Source organism: Filicampus tigris, chromosome 10 (genome assembly GCF_054856515.1).
Source record: "Filicampus tigris isolate MCC_2025a chromosome 10, RoL_Ftig_1.0, whole genome shotgun sequence".
NCBI classification, from domain to species: Eukaryota; Metazoa; Chordata; class Actinopteri; order Syngnathiformes; family Syngnathidae; genus Filicampus; species Filicampus tigris.
In genome coordinates this window covers 1,617,512-1,641,662 of record NC_141226.1, presented here as the reverse complement: position 1 = coordinate 1,641,662, position 24,151 = coordinate 1,617,512, and the positions used below count along the sequence as shown (strand labels likewise).

Genomic DNA, 24,151 nt, shown 5'->3' with positions numbered 1-24,151 from the left:
TGAGACACAACTGATCATTTGAAAATGCAAACAGTGGCAGCGATTGAAAGAAATAACGTGTTGCATATTTATATTTATTTGTTTCCTAATAATTGTGAGAAATCATTAACATGAACAGTGTATTCACCTAAGTACATATGATTAAAGGTAGTTTGAGCAAACTGGTAGCTAGGCCAGTCACAATAGTATATTTAAAGAATCAATTATTCCATCAATTAATTGAATATCGGCTAAAAAATAATTTTGCATTAAAAGTAACAAAAAGAGTCTTATGATTACTGTATTTAGTATCAATGTCAATTCCATGTAAGTTAATCAATTAAAGGTTATTGCTAATATAACTGCACTTAACAATGAATTCGTAATGGATTAAAGTGACTATACTTTTTGTCCATGAATTGATGATTGAGTTGCTGGTTTGCTCCATAGCATGACAGATATTATGGAAAAATGTTGATCACTATTTTCCAAAGTAAACATATGTTTGCACGTCTCATTTTGATCCAAAACAAATTATACTTCTGCTTCATGGACAACTTCAGAAATAAGAGCATATTTACTTGTGAGCATGAAATCAGAGGACAATTTTAAGGAAAGCAATGTCTAAACGACTCAATCATCAAAATAGTTGTCGATTTGATGATCGATTGACACCTCTATCAGTGGTAGCAGTTCACACTAATCAGTAGGCTCTGTTTCACTGCTGCTATATGATAACTGATACACATTTTCAGTTTAAAGAAAAAGGACTGTTCCTGTGAAATCCAAAACAACTGCCAAAAAAGCAGATTAAGAACTTTTTATAACTAGTTTGTCAGATGCAAAGTTACCTCTTCGTATTTACTTGCAAATGGAAAGAAAACAAATGTGGTAGGCATCCTCAAGGATGATGATATTTTCAGTTATGTCATATGCAGAGACGGTTCGTTTTTACAAGTATTCATTTCCAATTTCCTGCAGCACAAATGGGATCCACATGGCGTTTCAAAAGCAAGTAAACCAACAGAAAGGTGAAATAAAGAGAGATGCCAGTATCTTGAGGTGAAAATCACATGATCTTCTTTGAGGGAGGAAGTGGTAAAATTGGCTTTATTTCAGCAGTTTTGCAGTTGCCATGGAGGTCATGGTGGTCATGGTCGTCATGGTGATGGTGGGAACGGTGATGTCTTTGAAGATGGGCTGCGTGACGCCTCCGTAAGAGACTTTGTTCTCGCTGAGAGTTCCGATGATCATCTGGCGCATTTCCCTGCTGGCATCACCGCGCACCGCTAGCAGCGCCTGAATATGCTCCTCCCTATATCCACAGTCAATAATGCAGCATTCACCAGTTGCACAACATGATAATTACGGCGCCAGCGATACGTCATCTGGTCACTTGCAAATGGCGATGCGAACAAATTGATTGTGTACCCGGCCGGGGCTTGAGACTGAAACTTGACCTGAAAACTTAAACTATAGCTCCCAATATTTCCTGCAGTAAATAAAGTCCTCCAAAATTTCAAAATGACAGAAATGTTAAAATTTCCCTTACCTTTGTTTTGATTTCAAACAAATTATTGCAAATTAACAAAATAATTGCAAACACACCTACGGCCGGTAAAACATTTTTCCAATATAATATCTCAAGTCACTCAAAAAAAAAAACAAAACACTACGGTATGTCAATTGAGACATAGCCCAGGTACCTGATGTCAGGGTATTTGGAAACCAGGGTAGTGACCTCCAGGAAGAGCAGTGTCGGGTCAGTCAGTTTGAAGACTTCTGCAATGGCCACAATGGCACCACATAGACGATCGGTGTCTTCTCCCTACAACACAATAATCATCATTGTCCATAAACCTCTCTCTTACGCGCTCATGCAGCTCTTTTCTAATCATGCAAGTGTTACAAGTGCATCACTTGGGATGTAATGATTCAGAGAAAATTGATTGAAAATACATTTAAACTGCTAAAAATATGCCTCGATGTAAACAAAAGAGTCAATATTGAAATGATTGTAATGATAACAGTCAAATCTATCCATCCATCCATTATCTGTACCGCTTCTCCTCACAAGGGTCGTGGGGCGTGCTGGAGCCTATCCCAGCTGTCTTTGGGCAGTAGGCGGGGGACACCCTGACTGGTTGCCAGCCAATCGCAGGGCACACAGAGACAAACATCCGCACTCACAATCACACCTAGGGGCAATTTAGAGAGTCCAATCAACTTAGCATGCATGTTTTTGGAATGTGGGAGGAAACCGGAGTGCCCAGAGAAAACCCAATTGTAAATGTATTTATTTTCATGTTTATTTCTGGCACCAACAGCAGACTGATAAGACAAAAATGTAGTTAAGCAGTCAAAATCATTAGTTCATTTTCAAGGTTTTTTTTGTATAAGTTACAAAAAGTTATTGTTTGTAACAAGGGCAAAATGCAGATGTTCAAATGTAAACATCTTGTGGTTTTAAAATGAGTCATTCATTTTATTATATATATTTTTTTTATATCAAATCGAAATCAGGAACTGAAATGGAAAATTGAATCGAATCGGGGCTTGAGTGAATGGTTACATCCCTATGCATCACACATCCAAGCACCTCAAGATTAGGGTTACGAATGCTGAATGATGAGAACTCACGGCAGCCAGTTTTCTGAAGAGGAACTTGAACTGACCAGCCTCTTTGATCATTCTCTCAGCTCCTTCCCTCCTCTCATCAGCATTCTTAAAGGTGATCCTCTTTTGCATCACTGCCTTAATGTAGTCCACCACAACCCTGCGAAGGGCTTCACTCGTCATTTCCTGCATACATGGCACAAGAGTATTTGTAATAAAGATTAAAATAATCTCATTAGTGGTGGAACCAAATATACAATACAATACAATACCATAGCTGTTGTACAACTTAAATGAGTCAGCCAAAATGTTCCAGAAAAATCAATCATGTCATATCATCAAAATGACAACAGAAAGTACACAAATGCCCTTCTGACTCACTAACCGCAAGTGAAAGTAAAGTTGTTATATGGCCAAGAAATTAGGAATAGACAGATTATCAGTGCCAATATTCGGCGTTTTTACGAATATTGCTATCAGCCTTTTTTTTTTTTTAATCTGATGGCCAATAATAAATCAATTTATAACTGTGTTGAAATCAAAACAAAGATATCTGAATGTGAATGTCATTTTGAAAGTTTTGAGGACTCATTTACTATGTGGAGCTATTGTTTAGGTTTTCATTGAGCTTTTTAAGACATGCTGACGACCATGGGTGCTCCATTGACTTTTTGTTAGAATTTTAGAACAAAGATGTATACTGGCAAAAATGTATAGTACTACTAATAGTGTTTAATTTGAACCAACAACCTCATTGATTAAATTAAACACTATGAAATTCTGTGACCTGGTTGGGTTTAAAATACCGCAAATAATGTACAAGGTAAACAATAACCTGCTCTGCCACAATACTCAAAAGCTGTTTGAAATCAGAGAGTGTTGCTATGATTTAAGAGGTACAAGTCTTTACAACAAATCCAAAAGAAGAACAAACACTAAGCAAAAGTGTGTTTCTGTAAGAGGTTTTAATTTGTGGAATCATTTCGGAACTGACTTGAAATGGTGTGAATTGCTTGCTGTGTACAAAAACAGATTCAAAAATGAAATACAAAAAAAACTATATGACAGTAAATTGCACCATATTTTTAAAAAAATATTTCAGATTGATTGTTATGTAATGAAATATTGAGAACAGAAAACAATATGTATGAGAGTATAATGATAGATGTACCTATGTATTGCATGTACTGTATGTAGGCAGTAGGCATATGTTTGCAAAAGTGTAAGTGCAGTTGCATATATGAGTAAGTTTATATATGGACCTTTTTCCTGTTCTCTTCTTGGTTCATTCTACATTAATGACTTACATGAAAGTCAAAATACACAAAGAACAAGGGGTAGGACTAGATAAAATCTGTACTTCTTCCTAATCCTTTTGAACATGTGACAGTGCTTAATGATAAACATTCTTTTTCTTTTGTTTTGTTTTTCCCTTAAATCCTCTTACTTCGACTAATGTTTTTTCCGCTGTTATCCGTTTATATGTTAAATAAAAAAAAACTGTCAATACTTTAAAAAAGTAAACATAATGATCTGAAAAGTTGTTCAATAAAGATGTGTCAACAAAGTTAAGAGTTGCATTTTTTTTTTTTAGATGAGGGGAAAAGACAAAAGGATAACAACAACAACAACAACAACAAGCCAATATTTTCCTTTTCACTGATAATGAATATCGACTATCGGCCTCCTTGACTACTACTAATCGGTATTGGCCCAGAAAAAAGGGTTAGGGTTACCTTGGGTCGGTCTATCTCTCCACGAAATCAAATTCTGCCAGGGTATGTAATATTCTATGTGTTGGATGAATACATGTGATGGGTCCCGGTTGGCCACAGCAACAAAAAAAATACGTATCGGCCAAAAGAATCACACATCATTTTGGAGCACGAACCTTCCCCTTGAAGCCACTGTGGTAAGAAACCCGAGACCATTTTGATGGGCAAATAAAATATTTGTTTTCATTTCCTTATTTCATCCTGTTCTTTTCAGTTTCCGCTTGATCAAACAGCAATTAAAATTAATTTCAAAGTAACTCTTAGTTTAGATGATTTATTTCTAGAGATGTAACGATTCACTCAAGCCCTGATTCGATTTTCAGTTCCCAATTTCGATTTGATTCGATTTTTTTTTAAATGCTTTCTTTTTAACAAAATTTATGACTCATTTTAAAACCCAAATGTTTTTACTTTAACATCTGCATTTTGTCTTTGTTACAATTAGTAGTAACCTTTTGCAACTCTACCAACCCCCCAAAAAACTACAACTACACGGCAGCGGGAAATGAAATGTACATAAGTAAGTATTATTTAATGGATACAACAATAAAAGATGAGGTGTTCTCTGTCGCTGAATCATTACAATCCCAACAAGTGTCCAGTTTATGTTTAATGTTTCAAGTGGAATGAATGTAAAACTATTTCATCGGTGAAGGCCCTGTTACCACTCCAGTTGGCATACATCCAACTTTACACTGTATGTCAGTTGTGGAAGAGCTCAACTTCTTCGGTGGAGCCACCTTGCTCACAAAGCAGACAAATCCTCGATAATATGGCATGTTCACTTGTAGGGACAATTTAGAGTCTTCAATTAACCTTTGAAACAGGTTTTTTAAATGTCGAAGAAGCTGGAGTCACTGGAGATTGATTACATTAGAAGTAACAGTTAGAGCGGAGTTATATGGCTGTTGGTTTCAAGACATTGAGTAAGTTTGTGTCAATAATAGTGATCATGTTCCCGAAAACCCCCAAATACTATTTCTTACCTGATTGAAGGGTTTTTTGATCTTGTTAAAGTCATTGAAGTAGTCCTCTAATGTCACACAGATTGTGTCCACAGCGTGAGAGCCTGTCAGCCATTTTCTGGTTAGAAGCTCATTGAGGTGATGCTGGAAATGACAAGTTAATGTTGATCTCTGAGAAATGACATGCACAGTCTAATTGAATTGCAATTGAAAACTTCCATCACCTACAACTTGTCCCCTTCCTACCTCAAGGTCCAAGAAGACTTCATCTAAGAGGAACTGACATCCCTCCTTGGCCACTTCGTTGAGTGTCCTCTCTATGGCAGCATCACTGTCAGTGGGCTCGGAGGACGGAGAGTACTTTCTCTTTAAACTGTTGATGGACTCTCTAAAAGAACACGTTGTGGACATGTGCTTAACAATATTAACCAGACACAAGAGATGAATTGGCAGGTGAGTCAGCAGCAAGTGCTCGGATAAGGTCAGGCCTTTGGTACCATTACGACGTCCATCAATTGTAAGAAAATAATGAGCGCCTTGCCATTTACTGCACAAGCAGCCTTTGTCTTATGTTGATACAATTATTCAGATGCAATTACAAAGTAACAATCGTTTAATACGAGGGCTGCTCCACGATGAAAAAAATATCAATCATGAGTATTTTGGTAATAGTTGAAATCACGATTAATCAAACCATTTATTTTTTGCTACAAAACATGAACATGTTGAACCGTAAAAAATATAAAGACAAACTAGTTGGTACAAATGTATAAATCCGAGTATGATTTCCTTGTGTGATATAAATGAATATTAATACCATATTTTCCGGACTGTAAGCCGCACCTTTATATAAGCCGCACCAACTCTATTTAAAAAAAAAAAAAAAGAATGAAAAAAAAAATAAATAAAAAACACACACATATAAGCCGCACCTTTATATAAGCGGCACATATCTAGGATGAAAAATTCTATATTTACTGCATTTACAGAAGGATTTTGAACTGTAAATGTACATCTATGTACCTGAATAGATCCTTTCCTAACAGTGCCTTTTAACACGAAGGAAACTTTGCTGATTAAAACGGAACAGAACCAAGAGAAAATTCACAGTACTTATCTTCATTTCACTGCCCGCTGCCTTAACGTCCACCTTTTATTGGTCTACTTCCGCATACCACCCAATGCAACGCGGTAGTGCTTAACTTAGGGCATAGCGCCCTCGCCTGTTGAACTCCTCCACCTGCAGTCACATCCTGTTAATGGCAATTGTATTGTATCGTATTGTATTGTAATTAGTAGTGTTGTTCCGATACCGATACCACATTAAAACACTGGTATCAGTATCTCCGAGTACTGACAAATAACGTGGCGATGCCATTTCCCGATGCTGTACTAGTAAAGAACGTTGAATGCAAATGCAGCACTTTGTATCTTGCTCCCTGCTGCTTTTTCATGTGTGTGTGTGTGTGTGGGGGGGGGGGGGGGGTGTGTGCGTGTGTGTGTGTGTGTTTGGGGGGGAGTTACAGGAGATATAATGTCGGCGATATTTAACTACTTCAACATAGAAACTCCGAATGTTGCAAGGGGCGGAACCAAAGTGGCCAGGTTCAATACGTTAAACCTGATGCAACATTTGAGAACGAAACATGTGACCAAGCACCAAGAGATTGCGGCATCGGCGGCAGCGAGCATTAACAAGGAGAATTGACTGCAACAACAAACCCTGCTCAATTTACATTGAATGCAGCACCCTGTATCTTGCTCATTCACGACACTGGTGTGTGGTGACTGTTCAGTATTAGCCGTCGCTATTGGCCCAGAGCGGACGCTCTTAACCAATGGCGGGGCTGCTTTTTCATGTTGAGAGAAAATAAACAGTGAGGTACAGGAGAAATAATGTCGGCGGCGATATGGAACTGTACTGTACTTCAACATAGAAACTCCAGCGAGTACAACAGCTAAGTGCAAAATTGGCGGTGCGAAAGTTGCAAGAGGTGGAACTAAAGTGGCCAGATTCAATACACCAAACCTGATCAAACATTTTGAGAACGAAACATGTGAACAAGCACCAAGAGCTTGCGGCGGCGGCGTCAGCGGCAGCGGCAGCGAGCATGAACAAGGGGAATGGACCACAACAACAAACCCTGTTCAATTTTGGATTTTGGAGTTGAACTTGTTGGATTTTTCTACTGCTTGTTTTGGTTTTGAAAGTGAATTTGGGAGCGGAAGTTGTTGCGATGGGTCACTAATACTCAAAGCATACTTTTATAATAATGACCTATAGCTTTTGTAATTAAGCCGACACAATCTCTCTCAAAGATACCTCGTGTATATTACTTCTTATTTTTTCCTGTTTCAAAAAAGGTTTTTAAGTCTGATCAAGCCATGATAGCAATGGTTTTACATCCAAGTGAGTATGCAGTTCTTCTTTAGAATTACAAGAAAAAAATGCTCATATATCTTTTTTTTTTTCTTTCTCAAAAGTGTGGTATCACTACTGTATCGGCATCGGCCGATACCGCACAGCTAGGTATTGGAATCGGTATCGTGAACAAAAAATGAAATCGATACCGCATTAAAACGCTTGTATCGGATCGGCCGGTACTAACTAATAAAACGCCGATGCCGGTTATCGATACTGGTATCATTATTTGAACGCAGCGCGCTTATTTGAGAGCCGCATGCGGAAGGAAATACGAGGAGAAGCCTTATCCATTATTAGCGTTATTGGTCATCGGTCTACTTATGTCTAGTTTGGTGAAAAAGGTCGCTATTAGGACATACATCGCCACATTGGAGGCAGTTGCTTGGGGGGACTTTGATGCTATAAAGAGCCTGCAATTACTTTGGGGGCATGTCGGCTGGATCTTTGTCTCGTAGCTAAGTATGTTGCTTTTGTTTGACACAGTACATCGATCACTACTTTAATGGTGTAAAACGTCTTTCATGAAATGCTTTGTGTCCAGATAAACGTCGAAGCTTTTCGAGCTCACCCTAGCTTGCTAACTGCTAACAAAGAGACGAGTTTGTGTTGTTTACAACACATCGCTCAGCAAAATGTTCTATAATGTTCCATCAACGCATATGAAATTTGTATACCTATATAATTAACAGATTAATGCTGAACAGCAGTGCGAAGTAAATCTTGAATGAAAAGTAAAATCTTGAATGAAAAGTAAAAAGAAAACAATAACTGATATAAAGTCATAACCTTGTATGTTGTGATGGTGTTAAGTGGTCACGTTGAAGATTTGACAGCCATTGAGCGTGTCTGCTTTCAAACAACTTTTTTGCCTACTGTTAATTTGAATCACTGTCGGTATCACAAAATAAAATCTCATGTTGAACGATTAGAGCAACCATAAACAGCACAGGTGTTAACCATTTTTAGAAACACATAACGGACTTCTGTTATCGCACTCACTCGACCGCCTGCCCCTCTGGCAGCATACAAATGTGACGTCACGCATTGGGGGGTCGGTTAGAATCACTGAATATATTTTAGAAACAAATGCTGCAGCTTGCTTTATTACAAATGTACATTGATGTGAATGCAGTATGTATTCCATGTCTCACTCTCACAAGCACGAAGAGCTATGAAAATAGGCTGTTTATTCAACATATGTATTTTGTGTGTATATGTTACTCCAGATACTTAGCAAGTGATGATTTTAATATGAATAATTTTACATCCAAGTGAGTGCAATTCTTTAGAATTATATAAAAAATTGCGCTTATTTTGGATTTTTTTCCAAACGGTGAGGTATGGGCTGATACTGCACAGCCTGGTAGCGGAATCAGTATCGGGGACAAAAGGTGGTATCGGAACAACACTAATTGTAATTCCTGTTAGAGCGCCGCTAGCGATGGAAGAAAAATCCACAGAATTGCCACACTTTTATATAAACCACCTGGTTCAAAACCTAGGAAAAAAAAAGTAGCGGCTTATAGTCCAGAAAATATGATAATCGTTTTTTACGATTATGCCAATTCTGTAATCGTGGAGTGTAATAATGGTAATTGTAATTGAATTTCAATTAATTGCACATCCCTATTTGCTACTAAGATGAGCACTTACTTGAAAGTCTGGCAATTGTTTATAATGGCGATCATGTATTGCACGTAACATTGAGGCAGCTGGCGATCTCTCAGATGTTCCTCTTTATAGGCCACCGCCTCTTCTCTGTACCTACACACAGTACACATATCTCAGTATGGAGAAATTGGTCAAGTCAACACTTCTTTAGAACATCTTGAGTATAACTAAAAAAAAGTATTTATCGGACAACAACCTCTGAGCTAGACAAGACAATAGATGACATTGTAACAATCATAAGATTACCTAATGAGGAATGAGTTCATCTGTTTCAGGCAGAGTTTGAGAACCTGCTCTTTAAAGTCCCCAGCGATCTGAGCAGCAACTTGCAGGTTCTGTTCAAACATCTGACAAAGCATAGAACAATTACACACAGCAAAAAAAGTGGGTACGTTAGTTTAAGTACAACTATAAACTGTGACTGAGAAATGTAATACAATACAATAGTTGCTTTTATACACTTATACAAGAGATGTCTTCTTTTTTTTTTTTTTAACATCGTGAAGAAGGACATAAGAGGCCGAGTGCTAAATTAGAAGTCTCTGAAGAACGTTTTGTGGACCATATTTGGCATGCTACTACCCTTGATGTGTGTGAAAATGTGTCTGTGTGGCACTGGTACCTGAAAGACAATGGCAGGCAACGTAGTTTGGTAGTACCCATCCTGATCAGCTTCAGGCTCTGTTTCTTTCTGCCAGTCCTTCTTGTCTGTTTCAAGCGCTTTCCTCAGCCAGCCGGTAATATTTGACTGGAGACACAAAGAGGAACGCACATTGCAACGCAAGATGTATTTGACCTAAATAGAATGTTTCATCATTTTGATCACAATCAAGTAGGGATGTAACGATTCATCGAAAATTTATTTAAAATCGATTTAATCTGATTAAAATATGCATCAATGTAAACAATTAAAAGAATCAATATTGAAATTGTGATCACAAAAGGATTTGTAATAACAGTCAAATCTATTATATATGTAATTATTTTCATGTTTATTTCTGGCACCAACAAAACACTGATAAGACAAAAATGTAGGTGTCAAAATTATTACGGGAGTTTATTTTCAAGTTTTTTTTAAAAAAGTTACAAAAAGTTATTATTTGTAACAAGGACAATATGCAGATGTTAAAATAAAAACATCTTTTGGTTTTAAAATGAGTCATTCATTTTGTTCATGTTTTTTTTTTTAAATCAAATGTAATCAAAATCGGGAACTGATAATCAAAAATTGAATTGAATCGGGGCTTGAGTGAATCGTTACATCCCTACATTGAAATTGAAAACATATTGTAGATAGGTAAGAAAAGAAAAAAATGCTAAGATCCAAATGAATTGAATATTCATCTATTAATGAATTAACGGTTCATTTTCTCGATCAAAGAAATTAAGTCAATGTCCATCCCTAGTCTGTATGTTATTGTTTGCGATGCTTGCTTACTGTGAAAGTCTGGACATATTTGCTGAGTAGGTCATCCACCACATCCTGAGGTAGCAGTGACTCGAGCTGGTTGATGTCACACTCAGCAATAAGCTCCGGATGGCCCATCATCTCTGCACTAGGAAACACAAACAGAAGCACAATGATTGACTGAATACGACAGGGCAGCGCTCCTGGAGCGGGACCGACACTGGGTTAAAAAAATGATCTCAGTTAAGCATGGTGCAAAAAGAAGAAAGGGTGGAAATACATCAGACTGACAGAATTGCCCGTCAATCCATCACTGATGGACGCCTGTTTTGTTGACGACTGACGATAAACGGGAAACTTAAAAAAAACAAAGATGTACAAAGCACTAACGGAAAGGTGGGTCACAAACCGGCTCAAGTACACAGTCAATTTCGTAGAGAACATTTGACTCTAAAAATACTATATTTGGTCGCTGTCCAAACAGAATAAAATTTACACTTGGAAGAGAATAATATTCAGACTAAATTTTCACACAGAAAAACATTTGGAGAGTTATTTACTTGGAAAAAAACCAAACGTTTTTTCACTCAGAAATTCAAAGTAAATTTTCAAGGAGAGTTTTGGAGTCAATTTTACTTGAATGTTGAAAAATTCGATATTGAGAGCATTTACAGAATGATTTTGAACTGCAAGTATGTATGTACCTGAACAGATGCCACTCGAGTTTTTTCAGTTAACTTCCACATACCGCCTAATTCCTAACCTAGTGCATACCGCCCTTGCCTGTTGAATTCCTCCACCTGCAGTCACATCCTGTTAGTGGCAATTGTACAGCGATCCCTCATTTATTGCGGTTAATGGGGACCAGAACGCGGTGTGATAAGTGAAAACCCGCGAAGTAGCGTGATTTATTATTATTATTATGATGATTATTATTATTTATTGCACTGTTTTATTTTGGGGAGATTTGCGCCTGTTACGCTGTTGCGAATCCTCCACATGGCTCCCGCACTTCTAAATACTTGTTACACAACCAATTTAACTTTAAAAATGTAAAATGAAGAATAAATACCAAGCTGCAGGCTGTGAAAAGAATTGAGTTTCAACCGTGGCAGCGGACGTTTACGACGGAACGTTCGCTAATAACTACCTTAAAGTTGTTGTTTTTTTTTCCATAAAATTGACTTACCTTAACTAGAACGCCATAGTGTATTTTATACAAAGGTACAATCCTGCACTTTAAAACGCTTGTCGTCGTCGTTGTGAAAAGCGAAAGTAAAAACGGCCGTTTCTTCTTGCCCTCCTTATTCTTCTTCTTTCCCTGCTTCTTCTTCTTCGTTCCGTTTGTTGCCTCCTACTTCATTTGAAAACGAAGAAGAAGCACGGCCGCCTGAGAGAATCATGCCTTAACTTTATCTTTGCACAATAACATCAACAAAGTCCTTTGGATAAAATGCAACGCGGGATTGTAGTTAAGGTAAGCTGTTTTATGCCAACCTAAGACAAAAGTAACAAACACTTTCACACTTTATTTGGCGATGTCCAAGTCGTCCGTGCCGGCCGGCCAGGAGCGCGCTGCGCTCACGACATATAATCACAGCTGTTGTACTGTACTATCCGATTTTTAGAAAACTTTATTAGAGCAAACACATCATTACAAATACGGAGAAAGTATCCGGCTTGACTCTGACTAAATCAACGGCACATTTGTATAACGTTCTGAGTTTCCGAACATAACGTTGTTTGTTTCATCGTCATTGTCGCGCTGAGCGCCCACACTCCACTCAAAACTTGTAAACACAGCTGCCGAACGGCACATTTGAATCATGTTATGAGTTTGCGAACAGAACGTTGGTCAAAAGTACTGTTAGTTTGTTAGTGTGCAAGAGACTAGCGAGAGGCTGCGATGATGCGCACCCAGTCAGCTCACATATAGTATACAAGTGGAAAAAGTAAATCCTCTTGTGCTCTCGTTGATCGAGCTCGCGCTGGGAACCAGTCACCGCCTTTTATGAGTGCCTGCAGGTAAGTACAAAGCCTCCGAGTCAACTCATATCTTTGAAACAATGCATCTTTCTGCAATATACCTGCCGATATGGCTGTGTTGTTTCATTTTTAATTTGTTCTGAATGCTTCTGAAGTTGAAGCGCAAGTAGCGAGGGATCACTGTATTGTATTGCATTGTAATTCCGGGTTAGACTGCCCCTAGCGGTGGAAGACAAATCCACAGAAAAGTCATACCTTTATACAGGGATGCACATAACTGGTACGCAGGTACGCATGGAACGCCACCCCCCCCCAAAAAATACTGCATCAAAACATTTTAGAGGAAAGAACTGCAAAAAAAAAGGGCAAAAACTAAAGCAGGTAAAGGTCCCCTAATGCTACAGTATGTATGGAGAGTACCTTTTATAGGTATTGAGGACCCAGGTTAACATGGACACTATCTCATTAGCCTCCAAGTCTTCAGACGCCAGTTCTTTGACACGGAAGGAAACAGCATTGTGGTAAAGGATGAAGAACCTGAAAGAAATAGGCATACAACTAAGACAATGAGACAGTGAGTTTATATCAGAGAACAGCAGCCTGCAGTGAAACAATTAGCAATCTTAGCAGTGATCCATGTCCACTTTTTAAACTTTTCAAAAATGTGGTAGCCTGGCAGATTTTTGTCTTCAGAAGCTCCGGTCCATAGCCTGGCCGAATTTTGGTATTTTGCAGACCCTAGCAAGTGACAGGTGAGGAGGAAAAATGTTCATGTGATACCTGTTGAAGGTGTTGTAATGTGGTGGGAAGCACTGAACCATGAGGTTCCTGACAATAATCAGGTCATCCAAAACATATTTCCTCGTTATCTCCAGAAGACGAACAAGCCACATTTTATCAGTCTCTCTTGTCACTGCCTGTGTGCCCTCAATGCGGGTACTGACAGTGCCCTCCAAAACCTGCATTGGAAGAAGAGAAACAAAGCTTTAGCATGTTGCAATTGGAAATGAGATACTTGAGGACGCCAATATGCTTCAATGACAAGACTATTTTTCATTTGACGACTGAGTAACATGAAGAAGGAATAATAATTCTCACCTCAAACATTTTGTCTTTCCATCTTTTGGGTCGTCCGGGCGGGATGAAGCCTGTCTGTTTTTTACGGTCGACCAAGCGCCGGTCGATTTTCTCCTCACGCTCGATGATCCGAACCACTGACACTAGCATGGTGGGGTCACGGCGAACAGTAACCATAGCCCTCTGCAGGACCATCCATGACTGCTTGGCAAGCTCATCTGATAACCGCTGAACCTGGAAGGAGAAAAGGGATTTCAAAGGAGCAAGAAATGAATCTTTTTTTTTTTTATATGTAGAGTCACAGGCTTGAACATCTCATCTTCCATCCATCCATTATCCATACTGCTTATCACAAGGGTTGCGGGCATGCTGGAGCCTATCCCAGCTGTCTTCGAGCAGTAGGCGGGGGACACCCCGAACTGGTTGCCAGCCAATCGCAGGGCACACAGAGACAAACAATCACACCTAGGGGCAATTTAGAGTGTCCAATCAACTTACCATGCATGTTTTTGGAATGTGCGAGGAAACCAGAGTACCCGGAGAAAACCCACACAGGCACGGGGAGAAGATGCAAACTCCACACAGGGAGGCCGGAGCCGTGATCGAACCCACCACCTCCGAACTGTGAGGCAGTGTGCTAACCAGTCTACCACATCTCATCTTTTGTTTTGCTATTTTTTTCTTTTGCTTCAAAGAATTTAATGCATAATTGTTAAAGCACATGTAAAAAAAAATACTCTTTCCATGCATTTGCAATATAATCACCAGAGATGGGCAGTCCGTCCCGGGGCCGGACCGGTCGCATCCTCGGGCCCGGCCGGATGCCCATTTTTGGGGCGGGGGCTGACAAATTTTAAAAAAGGGCTCGACTAAGCAAGGCTGGAAGTGGATTTTAGTCCGGCCCACTAACCGGCCCTCATGTGTGTGACATTTCATCTCAGCCTACTCAGTGAAAGCCTTCTTTTTAGGCTTCTTTCTATTTCCGCGTTGGCGCGAGCGAGAACTGCCACGAGCGAGAACTGCCGCGTTGATTCACATGACCGACGCATTGTGCTGTTGGCGACAGGTCTGCAACACATGCCACACACCCATTGGGAAATTGTTGCTGCTCTGATCGGTCCATTAAGTCACATGTTGCGATGACATACAGTTTCCCACAGAGGAGAGGATGCACCACGCAGCTCGTTGCAAAGCTGCTGCAAAGCGAACTAGTTTGGCAGCGGCTTGAGTGTTATGTCACGTATGTGTGTGTAAAGAAGCTACTCACCCACGTTCCCCCTTCGCAGCCACCTTCCAGATCTTTGTTTTTGCAATACAATTAAATGCATCGTCTAGTCATCTCGGTCCTTTTATGGTTGTAGAAGGCACGATATCCATTGTTGTCGCTGTCTTTTTGAAGCGATGCCCCCCCCCCCCCCCGACTTGGAACACAACTGTTTCAAAACAACTTGTTTCCCGAGTATAATCAAGCTGCGAGCAGCACTCAAGGAAGGATCAAGGTGGAGTTCATGCACTTCTTCTGGCGTCTTCCCTACTTTAACAAGCAACACAGCGGGACTTTTTCACTGAAATTAACAAACCTCGCTCTAATTCACCTCTCTCTCTCTCTCTTTCTTCGGTCTGGAAATACGCCGTAGTAAACCTGCTGTGTAGTGGTTTGCTGGTATGCTTTTATTTTGAAGGTCGGAAAGTGTGAAGGAGGGGAAGTGTGGAAAATAAGTAAGTAACTTGTTGAATGCGACAACTTGCCGTCTGTTGGACCCAAATAATTATACAATACGACAAAACCAACCCTAGGGCTCGCAATGGAAGTAACCACACGTAGTTGGGTAAGTACTAGTGGCGCATTTGAAGCGTGTTGGAAACATGTTTGAAGCATGTGCACAGCGGGTTTGAATAGTAAATTAGCCAGCTAATGATCTTTAAAAAAACCGCTGCTATTAGCATCTTTCCTGCGGTGGCGTCATGCACGGTTTTTTTTTGTAGCATGCGGCGGGGGGGGGTGGGGGGGGGTGATAATTTTTATGAATAAGGGCGGTGGGGTCGAGGCCGGAAGGGTACCCAGGTCAAGGGTGGAGGGTCACGGCCGGACCGACAAAAAAGGGTCAAGTGCCCAGCTCTGATGATCACGATTTGAGAAAACATAATAACGTAATTAACTTGGAAAAAAAATCGCAACTCATATCGCAATCGCAATTTTGGGAAAAAAAAAATATCGCAATTGGATTCTTTTCCATAATCGTTCAGTCTATTTTCTCTAGCTATTCTGCTCATTATGGTTTTTATTGTCTGTTGTAGCAAACTGCAACTGGGGTGTCATGAAAACAGCATGCTCAGAAAGGGAAGCAACATACACCGTACGTGTAAGGCTCGCTGCAAACATTGTGCATTCAGGGTGCGTTCACAGCACAGGAATTTATTTTATATTGATTATGTTTGAATTAAAATGTTGATTAGAATGTTTTTAAATTTGGATGAATTGCTAAGACCTACTGTGTAGCAAAATGTACACATGCATCGCAAGATCTTCACTTGCTTTTGTTCAAACTTACATCTTCAAAATAGATGGAAATGAGATGCATGTCGCTGGTGTTCTTGCTGTCCATCCGATATTGCTCATACATCAGGTCGTCTCGGGAGCTCTCCAACTCCATCAGCTTTCTGTGGGCCTGAAGCAGCTCTGCCTGCTCTATCAGCTGCTGTGTCTCTGCCACAATCTCTGGGACTGGGACAAGAGATGTTGTGGTTTTATATTTTTGACACTTACCGCACAATATGACACCATCTCAAATTGTATGATCAATTTAATAAAAGGCACGTACTGTTTCTGGATTAGCAATATACAGTGTGAGAGAGGTGATCATTGACTTGCTCCTTAAAGAGGGAGGCAGGCCATACATGTTTTTTTGAGGAATAAGTTCAATGCAGGCCCACTAGTTGAAACAAGGCATTCTGATAAATATTGCGTTTGTGGAATAAGAGTTAATCCACCCGCTTTTAGCCATCTCTGGAGACTGCCATTTTGTCACTTCTGTCGACTGAAAATGACATCACAACTGCTCACAACCACCAATCACGGCTCAGATTCAGAAAACAGGTAAGCCATGATTGGTGGTTGTGAGCAGTTGTGATGTCATTTTCAGTCGACCGAATACAAAATGGCCGCCCCCGGAGTTGACTAAAAACGAGTGCATTTTGCTGCTTAATTTATATTCCACAAACGCAAAATTAATCAGAATGCCGTGTTACAACTAGTGGGCCTGCTGGGAACATATTCTTGAAAAACATATGTTTTATGGTTGGGTTGACTTCCACTTCAAAGTGGAAGTCAACCTAACCATATTTTTTTCAAGAATATGTTCTATGCAGGCCCACTAGTCAAAACATGGCATTCTGATTCAGTTAAGCAGCAAAAGCTACCCGTTTTTAGTCGTCTGTGAGGGCGGCCATTTTGTCACGTCTGTCAATGAAAATGACATCACCGATGCTCAGGGCTCAGATAACGACCAATCATGGTTCAGGTTCAGAAAACAGGTGAGCTGTGATTGGTTCATTTTTCTGAAGATGAGCCATGGTTGGTCATTATCTGAGCCCTGAGCAACTGTAATGTCATTTGCAGTCGACAGAAGTGACAAAATGGCCGCCCTTAGAGATGGCTAAAAACAGGTAGATTAACTCGTGTTCCACAAACGCAGAATAGCTTATTTCAACTAGTGGGCCTGCATAGAACATATAATTGAAAAAAATATGTTTGGGTTGACTTCCTCTTTAAGTCTCTAAATCAGATTTCAAGTGAACACTTCCAGTAAGTACGATCTACCTGAGAAAATGTTTTTAAGGTTTTCCACAGCAGAGGCCAGCTGACTATGTTGAACAACAGCATCTTTGACATCCTTCAGGTTCTCTATGGTGTTGATGCTCTGCCTCCAGTCTTTGCTCACATCAGCTAGTGAGCTCTGGATGTCCTTCACGTCAAGCAAGGCACTGTGCAGCTGAGTTAGTCCAGTGCGGACACCATCCAGCTGAGATTGGATGGCTGCCTGAAAAACAATACCATTATCCATGAATTACAATATCATTTACTTCAAAATTGAGTGGGACCATGAGTCACATGTTTCTACAGTAATGTAGAAGATTTTGCTCAGCATATCTTCTGAAACTTCAGCGTGGTGTGCATCTGAGGACTTAGCATTTAGCTTTTTCGGTGGTTTTATGTTTTTTTATGATGCCAGCACAAGAGGATACCATCCATTCATCCCTCCATTCTCTGCACTGCTTATCCTAACGAGGGTCGCAGTTTTGCTGGAGCATAAGGCCTAGATACACCAATCCGACCTCGGAGGTCAGGAAGCGTCTGGACGGCGGATTGAGCCATCTGATTGGTGTAGTGACCATCGTTGTAGAGTCGGAGCCTGTCAGGAAGCATCTGATGGGCATTTCAGCATGTTGATCGGCATGGTAAACATGCAAACTCCACATAGGAAGGTTGTGTAATTCTGAGATGGATGTGCTAACCAGTCGGCCACCGTGCCACCAGAAGGATACCAGTGATGGCAAAAAAAACAAAAAAGACATTTACCACACTGTATCTGGAAAAGGAACGATTGAAGTCACAGGAAAGCGCTAAACATGTTAAGATACTGGGAGTACTGCACAATTCTGTGCGGCTAAAATGACTATAAAAAGATTCATGCAAGTCGAATGAAATGCACACCCCAAAAGGCAAAGGGGTGTTTAGAACAGGTAAAAGCCTTTAAACTACACTTTTCCTTGGGCACTAGGCAGTACGCCGTTGACGAACCCAGGACTATGTGTCACTATGCTGTCTCGAACTGAAAAACGTTAAATTTGAGAGAGATGTCGCAGTGATGTCAGATGGCACATCATACTGATGGAGTGATTTCAGAGCGATATCAGCAATAGACCAATCAATGGCAAAAGCCTCCCTATTACTTCGTAGTACAGCAAAACGCTGCTAAACACAGGTGATAGAGACTGGGCCAGCCTGCTAATAGTGGAAATCCGTGTGTAACTGACACCTCTGAAATTCATTAATTTTTAAAGCTAAAAAAATTATTTAAAAAAATGCTGACAGACACATATCAGTCAACCCCGGGGTCTACTGAATCTTACAAAAGTTGTAATTTGCCTGTACAGTGGGTGCGCAAAGTATTCAGACTCCTTGAAATGTTTCACTTTCTGTGTCATTGCAGCCATTTACCAAAATCATGTTATATTTCTCAAAAAAAATATTTCTCATTAATGTACATTCAGTGCTGCATCTTAACAGAAAAAAAATAAGAAATGTATACATTTTTTCAAATTTATTAAAAATGAAAAACTGAAATATCACGTGGTCATAAGTATTCAGACTCTGTTCTCAGTATTGAGCTAGTACAGCCATGAGTCTTCTTGGGAATGATGCAACAAGTTTTTCACACCTAGATTTGGGGATACTCTGTCATTCTTTCTTGCAGATCCTCTCCAGTTCTGTCAGGTTGGATGGTGAACGTTGGTGGACACCCATTTTCAGGTGTCTCCAGAGACACTAAATCAAGTTTAGGTCAATGCTCTGGCTGGGCCAGTCTAGAACGGTCACAGAGTTGTGCTGAAGCCACTCCTTTGTTATTTTAGCTGTGTGCTTCACATCATTGCCCTGTTGACAGGTGAATCTTTGGCCCATTCTGAGGTCCTGAGCACTCTGGAAGAGGTTTTCCTCCAGGATATCTCTGTATTTGGCCTCAGTCATCTTTCCTTCAATTGCAACCAGTTGTCCTGTCCCTGCAGCTGAAAAACACCCCCACAACATCATGCTCCCACCACCACGTTTCACTGTAGGGATTGTATTGGGCAGGTGATGAGCAGTGCCTGAGTTTCTCCACACATGCTGCTTATAATTAACCAAAAAGTTCAATCTTGGTCTCATTTGACCAGAGAATTTTATTTCTCAAAGTCTGGGAGTCTTTTAGGCGGCACGGTGGATGACTGGTTAGCACGTCCGCCTCACAGGTCAGAGGTCGTGGGTTCGATCCCGGCTCCGACCTCCCTGTGTGGAGTTTGCATGTTCTCCCCGTGCCTGTGTGACTTTTCTCCGGGTACTCCGGTTTCCTCCCACATTCCAAAAACATGCATGGCAGGTTAATTGAACACTCTAAATTGCCCCTAGGTGTGATTGTGAGTGTGAATGTTTGTTTGTCTCTGTGTGCCTTGCGATTGGCTGGCAACCGATTCGGGGTGGCCCCCGCCTACTGCCCGAAGACAGCTGGGATAGGCGCCAGCACTCCCCGCGACCCTTGTGAGGCTAAGCGGTATAGATAATGGCCGGATGGATGGGAGTCTTTTATGTTTTTTTCGTCAAACTCTAAGCGGGCGAGGCTGTCAATGGGCCACTCTGCCATAAAGCCCCGACAGGTGGAGGGCTGCAGTGATAGTTGACTTTGTGTAACTTTCTGCCATCTCCCTACAGCATCTCTGGAACTCAGCCACAGTGATCTTTGGGTTCCTCTTTACCTCTCTCACCAAGGCTCTTCTCCCACGATTGCTCAGTTTGGCTGGAGGGCCAGGTCGAGGAAGAGTTCTGGTCTTCCCAAACTTCTTCCTTTTGAGGATTATGGAGGCCACGGTGCTCTTCGGAACGAACATTGAGTGCTGCAGAAATTCTTTTGTAACCTTGGCCAGATCTGTGCCTTGCCACAATATCTGTCTCTGATATCCTTGGGCAGTTCCTTTGACCTCATGAGTTCTCATTTGCTCAGACATGCACTGTGAGCTGTAAGGTCTTATATACACAGGTGTGTGCCTTTCCTTATCAAGTCCAGTTTAATTAAACACAGCTGGACTCCAATAAAGGAGCAGAACTATCTCAAGGAAGATCAAAAGAAATGTTCAGCACATTAAAGTTTTTTGCAAAGGGTCTGAATACTTATGATCATACGATATTTCAGTTTTTCTTTTTTCATAAATTTGCAAAAATGTCTACATTTCTGTTTTTGTCTGTCAAGATGGGGTGCTGAGTGTACATTAATGAGAATTAAAATGAACTTTTTTAATTTTGGGAAATGGCTGCAATGACACAAAAAGTGAAAAAATTCAAGGGGCCTGAATACTTTCCGTATCCACTGTATCTGTATATAATCTTACACATTACATATTATTTTCCAATGGCTGCTGTCACGTGATCGGTAATCAACTTAAAACAGGAACAGATAACACTGATAAAATTGACATTGGACGTAGAGATATGCAATATATGGCATATATGTTTGAAAAACTGTTTCCACCTGTACAAATTACGCCGAAAGCATACAACTTGACAGGTATGCAAACAATACTGTACTATGCAAGTAAAATTTACTCAAAAACTCTCCTTGTAAAATTTACTTTGAATTTCTGAGTGAAAAATGTTTACTAGGTTTTTATCAAGTAGATAGCACTCCATTATTTTTTTCAGTGTTAGCAGGGAGCATGCTATTGTTGGTCAATGCTGGTAGCTGGCGAGCACCTATGCTGGTCTGTGATGAGTTTATGCTGGTCGCTGTTGACACCAGCAAGACCAACATTATGCTGGTGAATAGCATTCTGGTGTCAACAGGTACCAGATACTTTCTGTTACAGTTCTGTCAGACAGTAAGATAAGATCACAAATGCATTTTTGAACTAGTGAAAAAGGAAAACGAATGAACAGAAATATAAAAAGTGGCAAGTACAGTTAAAGATAAAACCAATAATGTGAATGTCAATTTTTTGCTAATTCAGTGTCTTAAATTGGACCAGCCAAACCAATTCATACCAGCAAAGAATCCATACTGGTCAATGCTGGATTTTTTTTTTTTACCAGGGGGGTTATCCAACAGGACAATGTCCTGGAGCAACTCCACCTCTTATTGTCTTAAAAAATAGTACTCATAAAAGGGGTTTGAATGGGCCTTGTCAAAGTCTGGACTTTGCTCTGGCATCACTTTAAATGGACAGTTCATGCTAAAAAAAAACCTCCATTTTGACTCTACAACTCTACAGAGGGAATGGGCCAAGCTACAAGAAAGACAGACTAACTTGTTATTTGGTTTAAGAGGAACTCAGTTGTTTCATACAGGATCATATAAATTTTGGGTATCTTTTAAGGCCTAGATAAACCAATCCGATGTCGGCCAACTGTGACCGACGCTTACACCCCGTGGCGTCGGGCCGGCTGTCGTCACGTTAAGATGGAAAAATATAACGCAACGACAGACACAGACGCTGACCATTAAAGTACCTTCTGCGCATGCGTGAGATGTAATACTCCTGCATACCATCGGCGGATGCAGTCAATATTCATCATGGTTAGAAAAAGCCAACCAGAAATTTATTGGCCGGGGGCGGATTATAAAAACGTAAACAATGCATTCAGCTATATTTTTCGCTCGCGATGAACTCCCATGCGAAGTAAACCCTCACATTTTTGACACAGTATCGTGAAATACTTACATTGTCAACCCTCGCTCTTGTATTGTAAGAAGATTAAGGCAGCAAAGGCGTGCTCACTGTTTATCCGCATTTGTCACTTCCCGTTCATGCTCTCGTGCGCTGATTTGCTAGCTAACAGCCAGTCAGAGTGACCAAATGTCACGACTCACAACGCCAATTCACCATGCTGAAACGCCCACCAGACACTTCCTGACGGGCTCAGACGCTACGATGGTGGTCACTACACCAATCAGATGATTCCTGACGCTTCCTGACCTTCAATGTCGGATTGGTGTATTTATGCCTTTACCCCATAGGAAATTAAATTTAAAACGTGTTGTGTTTACTCTAGTTATCTTTGCCTCGTATTCAAACTGGTTTGATAATCTGAAATGCTTAAATCTAGCATATATGCAAAAAATTAATTAATCGTGAAGGGGCCAAATACTTGTTGAGGCACTGTGACGTAAGAGAAGCATTGAATTGTATGACATTACTAACATAATCATTACTACACATAACAGCAAGGGCAACAGTAAGTAATGTGATCACCTTAAGCCTTGCTTCGACAGAGGCTTTCTTTCTGGCTTCTCTTCTTCTGTACTGCTCCACTTTGTCCAACTGATCAGATCTCTGCAGCATTCCAGCCACACGCTGCACTGCTGTGGCAACCGCCTCACGGCTTGTCGCCTCCATTCTGACGCTCAGTAGTACAACGTTGTGTCCATGGGCTTCATGCAATCACACTTGGAGGGAGGGAAGGAGATTAGTCTACTAAACACTGAAAATTGCTATACATGCTTAACAACAGGGGTCACCAACAAGGTGCCGCAACGGCGACTATCATTAATTGTTGATAATGACACATACTGAAAGTTAATTTAAGCAGACGTTATTTCAGACATGTAGCTCAGACCCCTGGTTTACACACATCAGCGTTACCATCCACCCATCCATTAGCTGAACCACTTATATTAAATTTCCGACCATGATTGGCGTCTGCTGCTATTTTCCTAGACTGTATTTTTGTCTTTCCTAATGCAAATGGTGAGTATGACATCAAGTTCTTGAGGACAAGAATTAATTGATCATTTCCAAACATATTTGAATTCCTCTGTCATGATGAGAATAACGTAACATTTTCTCTAATTTATCAGACTACATCAGTTTAGAGAAACCCCTGCGGTTATTGACGATACTCTTTTTTTTTTTTTTGCCATCGTCACGTACTAGTACACCGATCGTTACGTTGTTGTTTATTTCTTCGACATGGCTTTTACGATGTTCGTTGTGGTGTAGTTGAAAGCATATTGACGTTGAGGGTGTTCAAAGAAGATGCTAAGCTAACCTACCAACGTATAAAGACGATACATAGGTGGTATGAACTGCTTGGAATAAAAAAAACTCTTACGTTGTGGTCCTCATAATCCAATGCTGACAAAACAATCAGGGCATATCCCCGCAAATAACGTTAAAATCACATATAAAGCACAGTACTAGGTTATGTTATTGTATCACTTTTACTTCCTGGTTTGGCCCCACCTACCATTGATACTTCCGGCTTCCTTTCTTCTGTTGGGATTTAACCGGCTTCTGACATGAGTATTTCTCATTACTGCCATCCACCTGCTCCTCTCAACTTCACGCTAGAATTTCTCACATTGAACTCACTCCAAGTATGGTCACGTAATGTTGTATATTATAATACTTGCTTTACCTTATCAAACACATCTGTTTCCTTGGGCATATCTTCCAAGGTTTTGAGTTGTATATCATAGCATCTTACACTCTATATTTGCTTTTT

General features: G+C 40.3%; 2 protein-coding genes across 6 annotated transcripts in view; one reads left to right on the top strand and one right to left on the bottom strand.

The window, feature by feature from the left end:
• Positions 1–53: 53 nt before the first annotated feature.
• On the bottom strand, positions 54–23,950 carry exoc3 (exocyst complex component 3). Of its 4 annotated transcripts, none has more exons than XM_086042982.1 (16): positions 23,894–23,950; positions 22,900–23,093; positions 17,723–17,942; positions 16,455–16,627; positions 13,924–14,136; positions 13,606–13,784; positions 13,246–13,362; positions 10,870–10,987; positions 10,054–10,179; positions 9,678–9,778; positions 9,414–9,524; positions 5,582–5,723; positions 5,357–5,479; positions 2,620–2,781; positions 1,686–1,807; positions 54–1,294 (listed from the first exon to the last, which is right to left on the bottom strand). In XM_086042982.1, the coding sequence occupies exons 2-16, from the start codon at positions 23,041–23,043 to the stop codon at positions 1,090–1,092; spliced, it is 2,256 nt and encodes a 751-aa protein (XP_085899108.1). In that variant the 5' UTR covers positions 23,044–23,093; positions 23,894–23,950; the 3' UTR covers positions 54–1,089. The 4 variants fall into 4 exon arrangements, 3 of the variants coding, with proteins under 3 accessions (XP_085899108.1, XP_085899106.1, XP_085899107.1); XM_086042980.1 differs by having other exon boundaries at positions 23,759–23,895; XM_086042981.1 differs by lacking the exon at positions 23,894–23,950 and adding an exon at positions 23,700–23,884.
• Positions 23,273–24,151, top strand: part of LOC147140363 (glutamate decarboxylase 1-like) — a 39,932-nt gene continuing 39,053 nt past the window's right edge. Inside the window, exon 1 of one of the 2 annotated variants that reach the window (XM_086042985.1) lies at positions 23,273–23,394. The gene's annotated coding sequence lies outside the window, so the exon portion shown is untranslated. Of the gene's footprint in view, positions 23,395–23,927; positions 24,024–24,151 lie in introns of those variants that run through there. The other variant, XM_086042984.1, reaches the window with a different exon arrangement.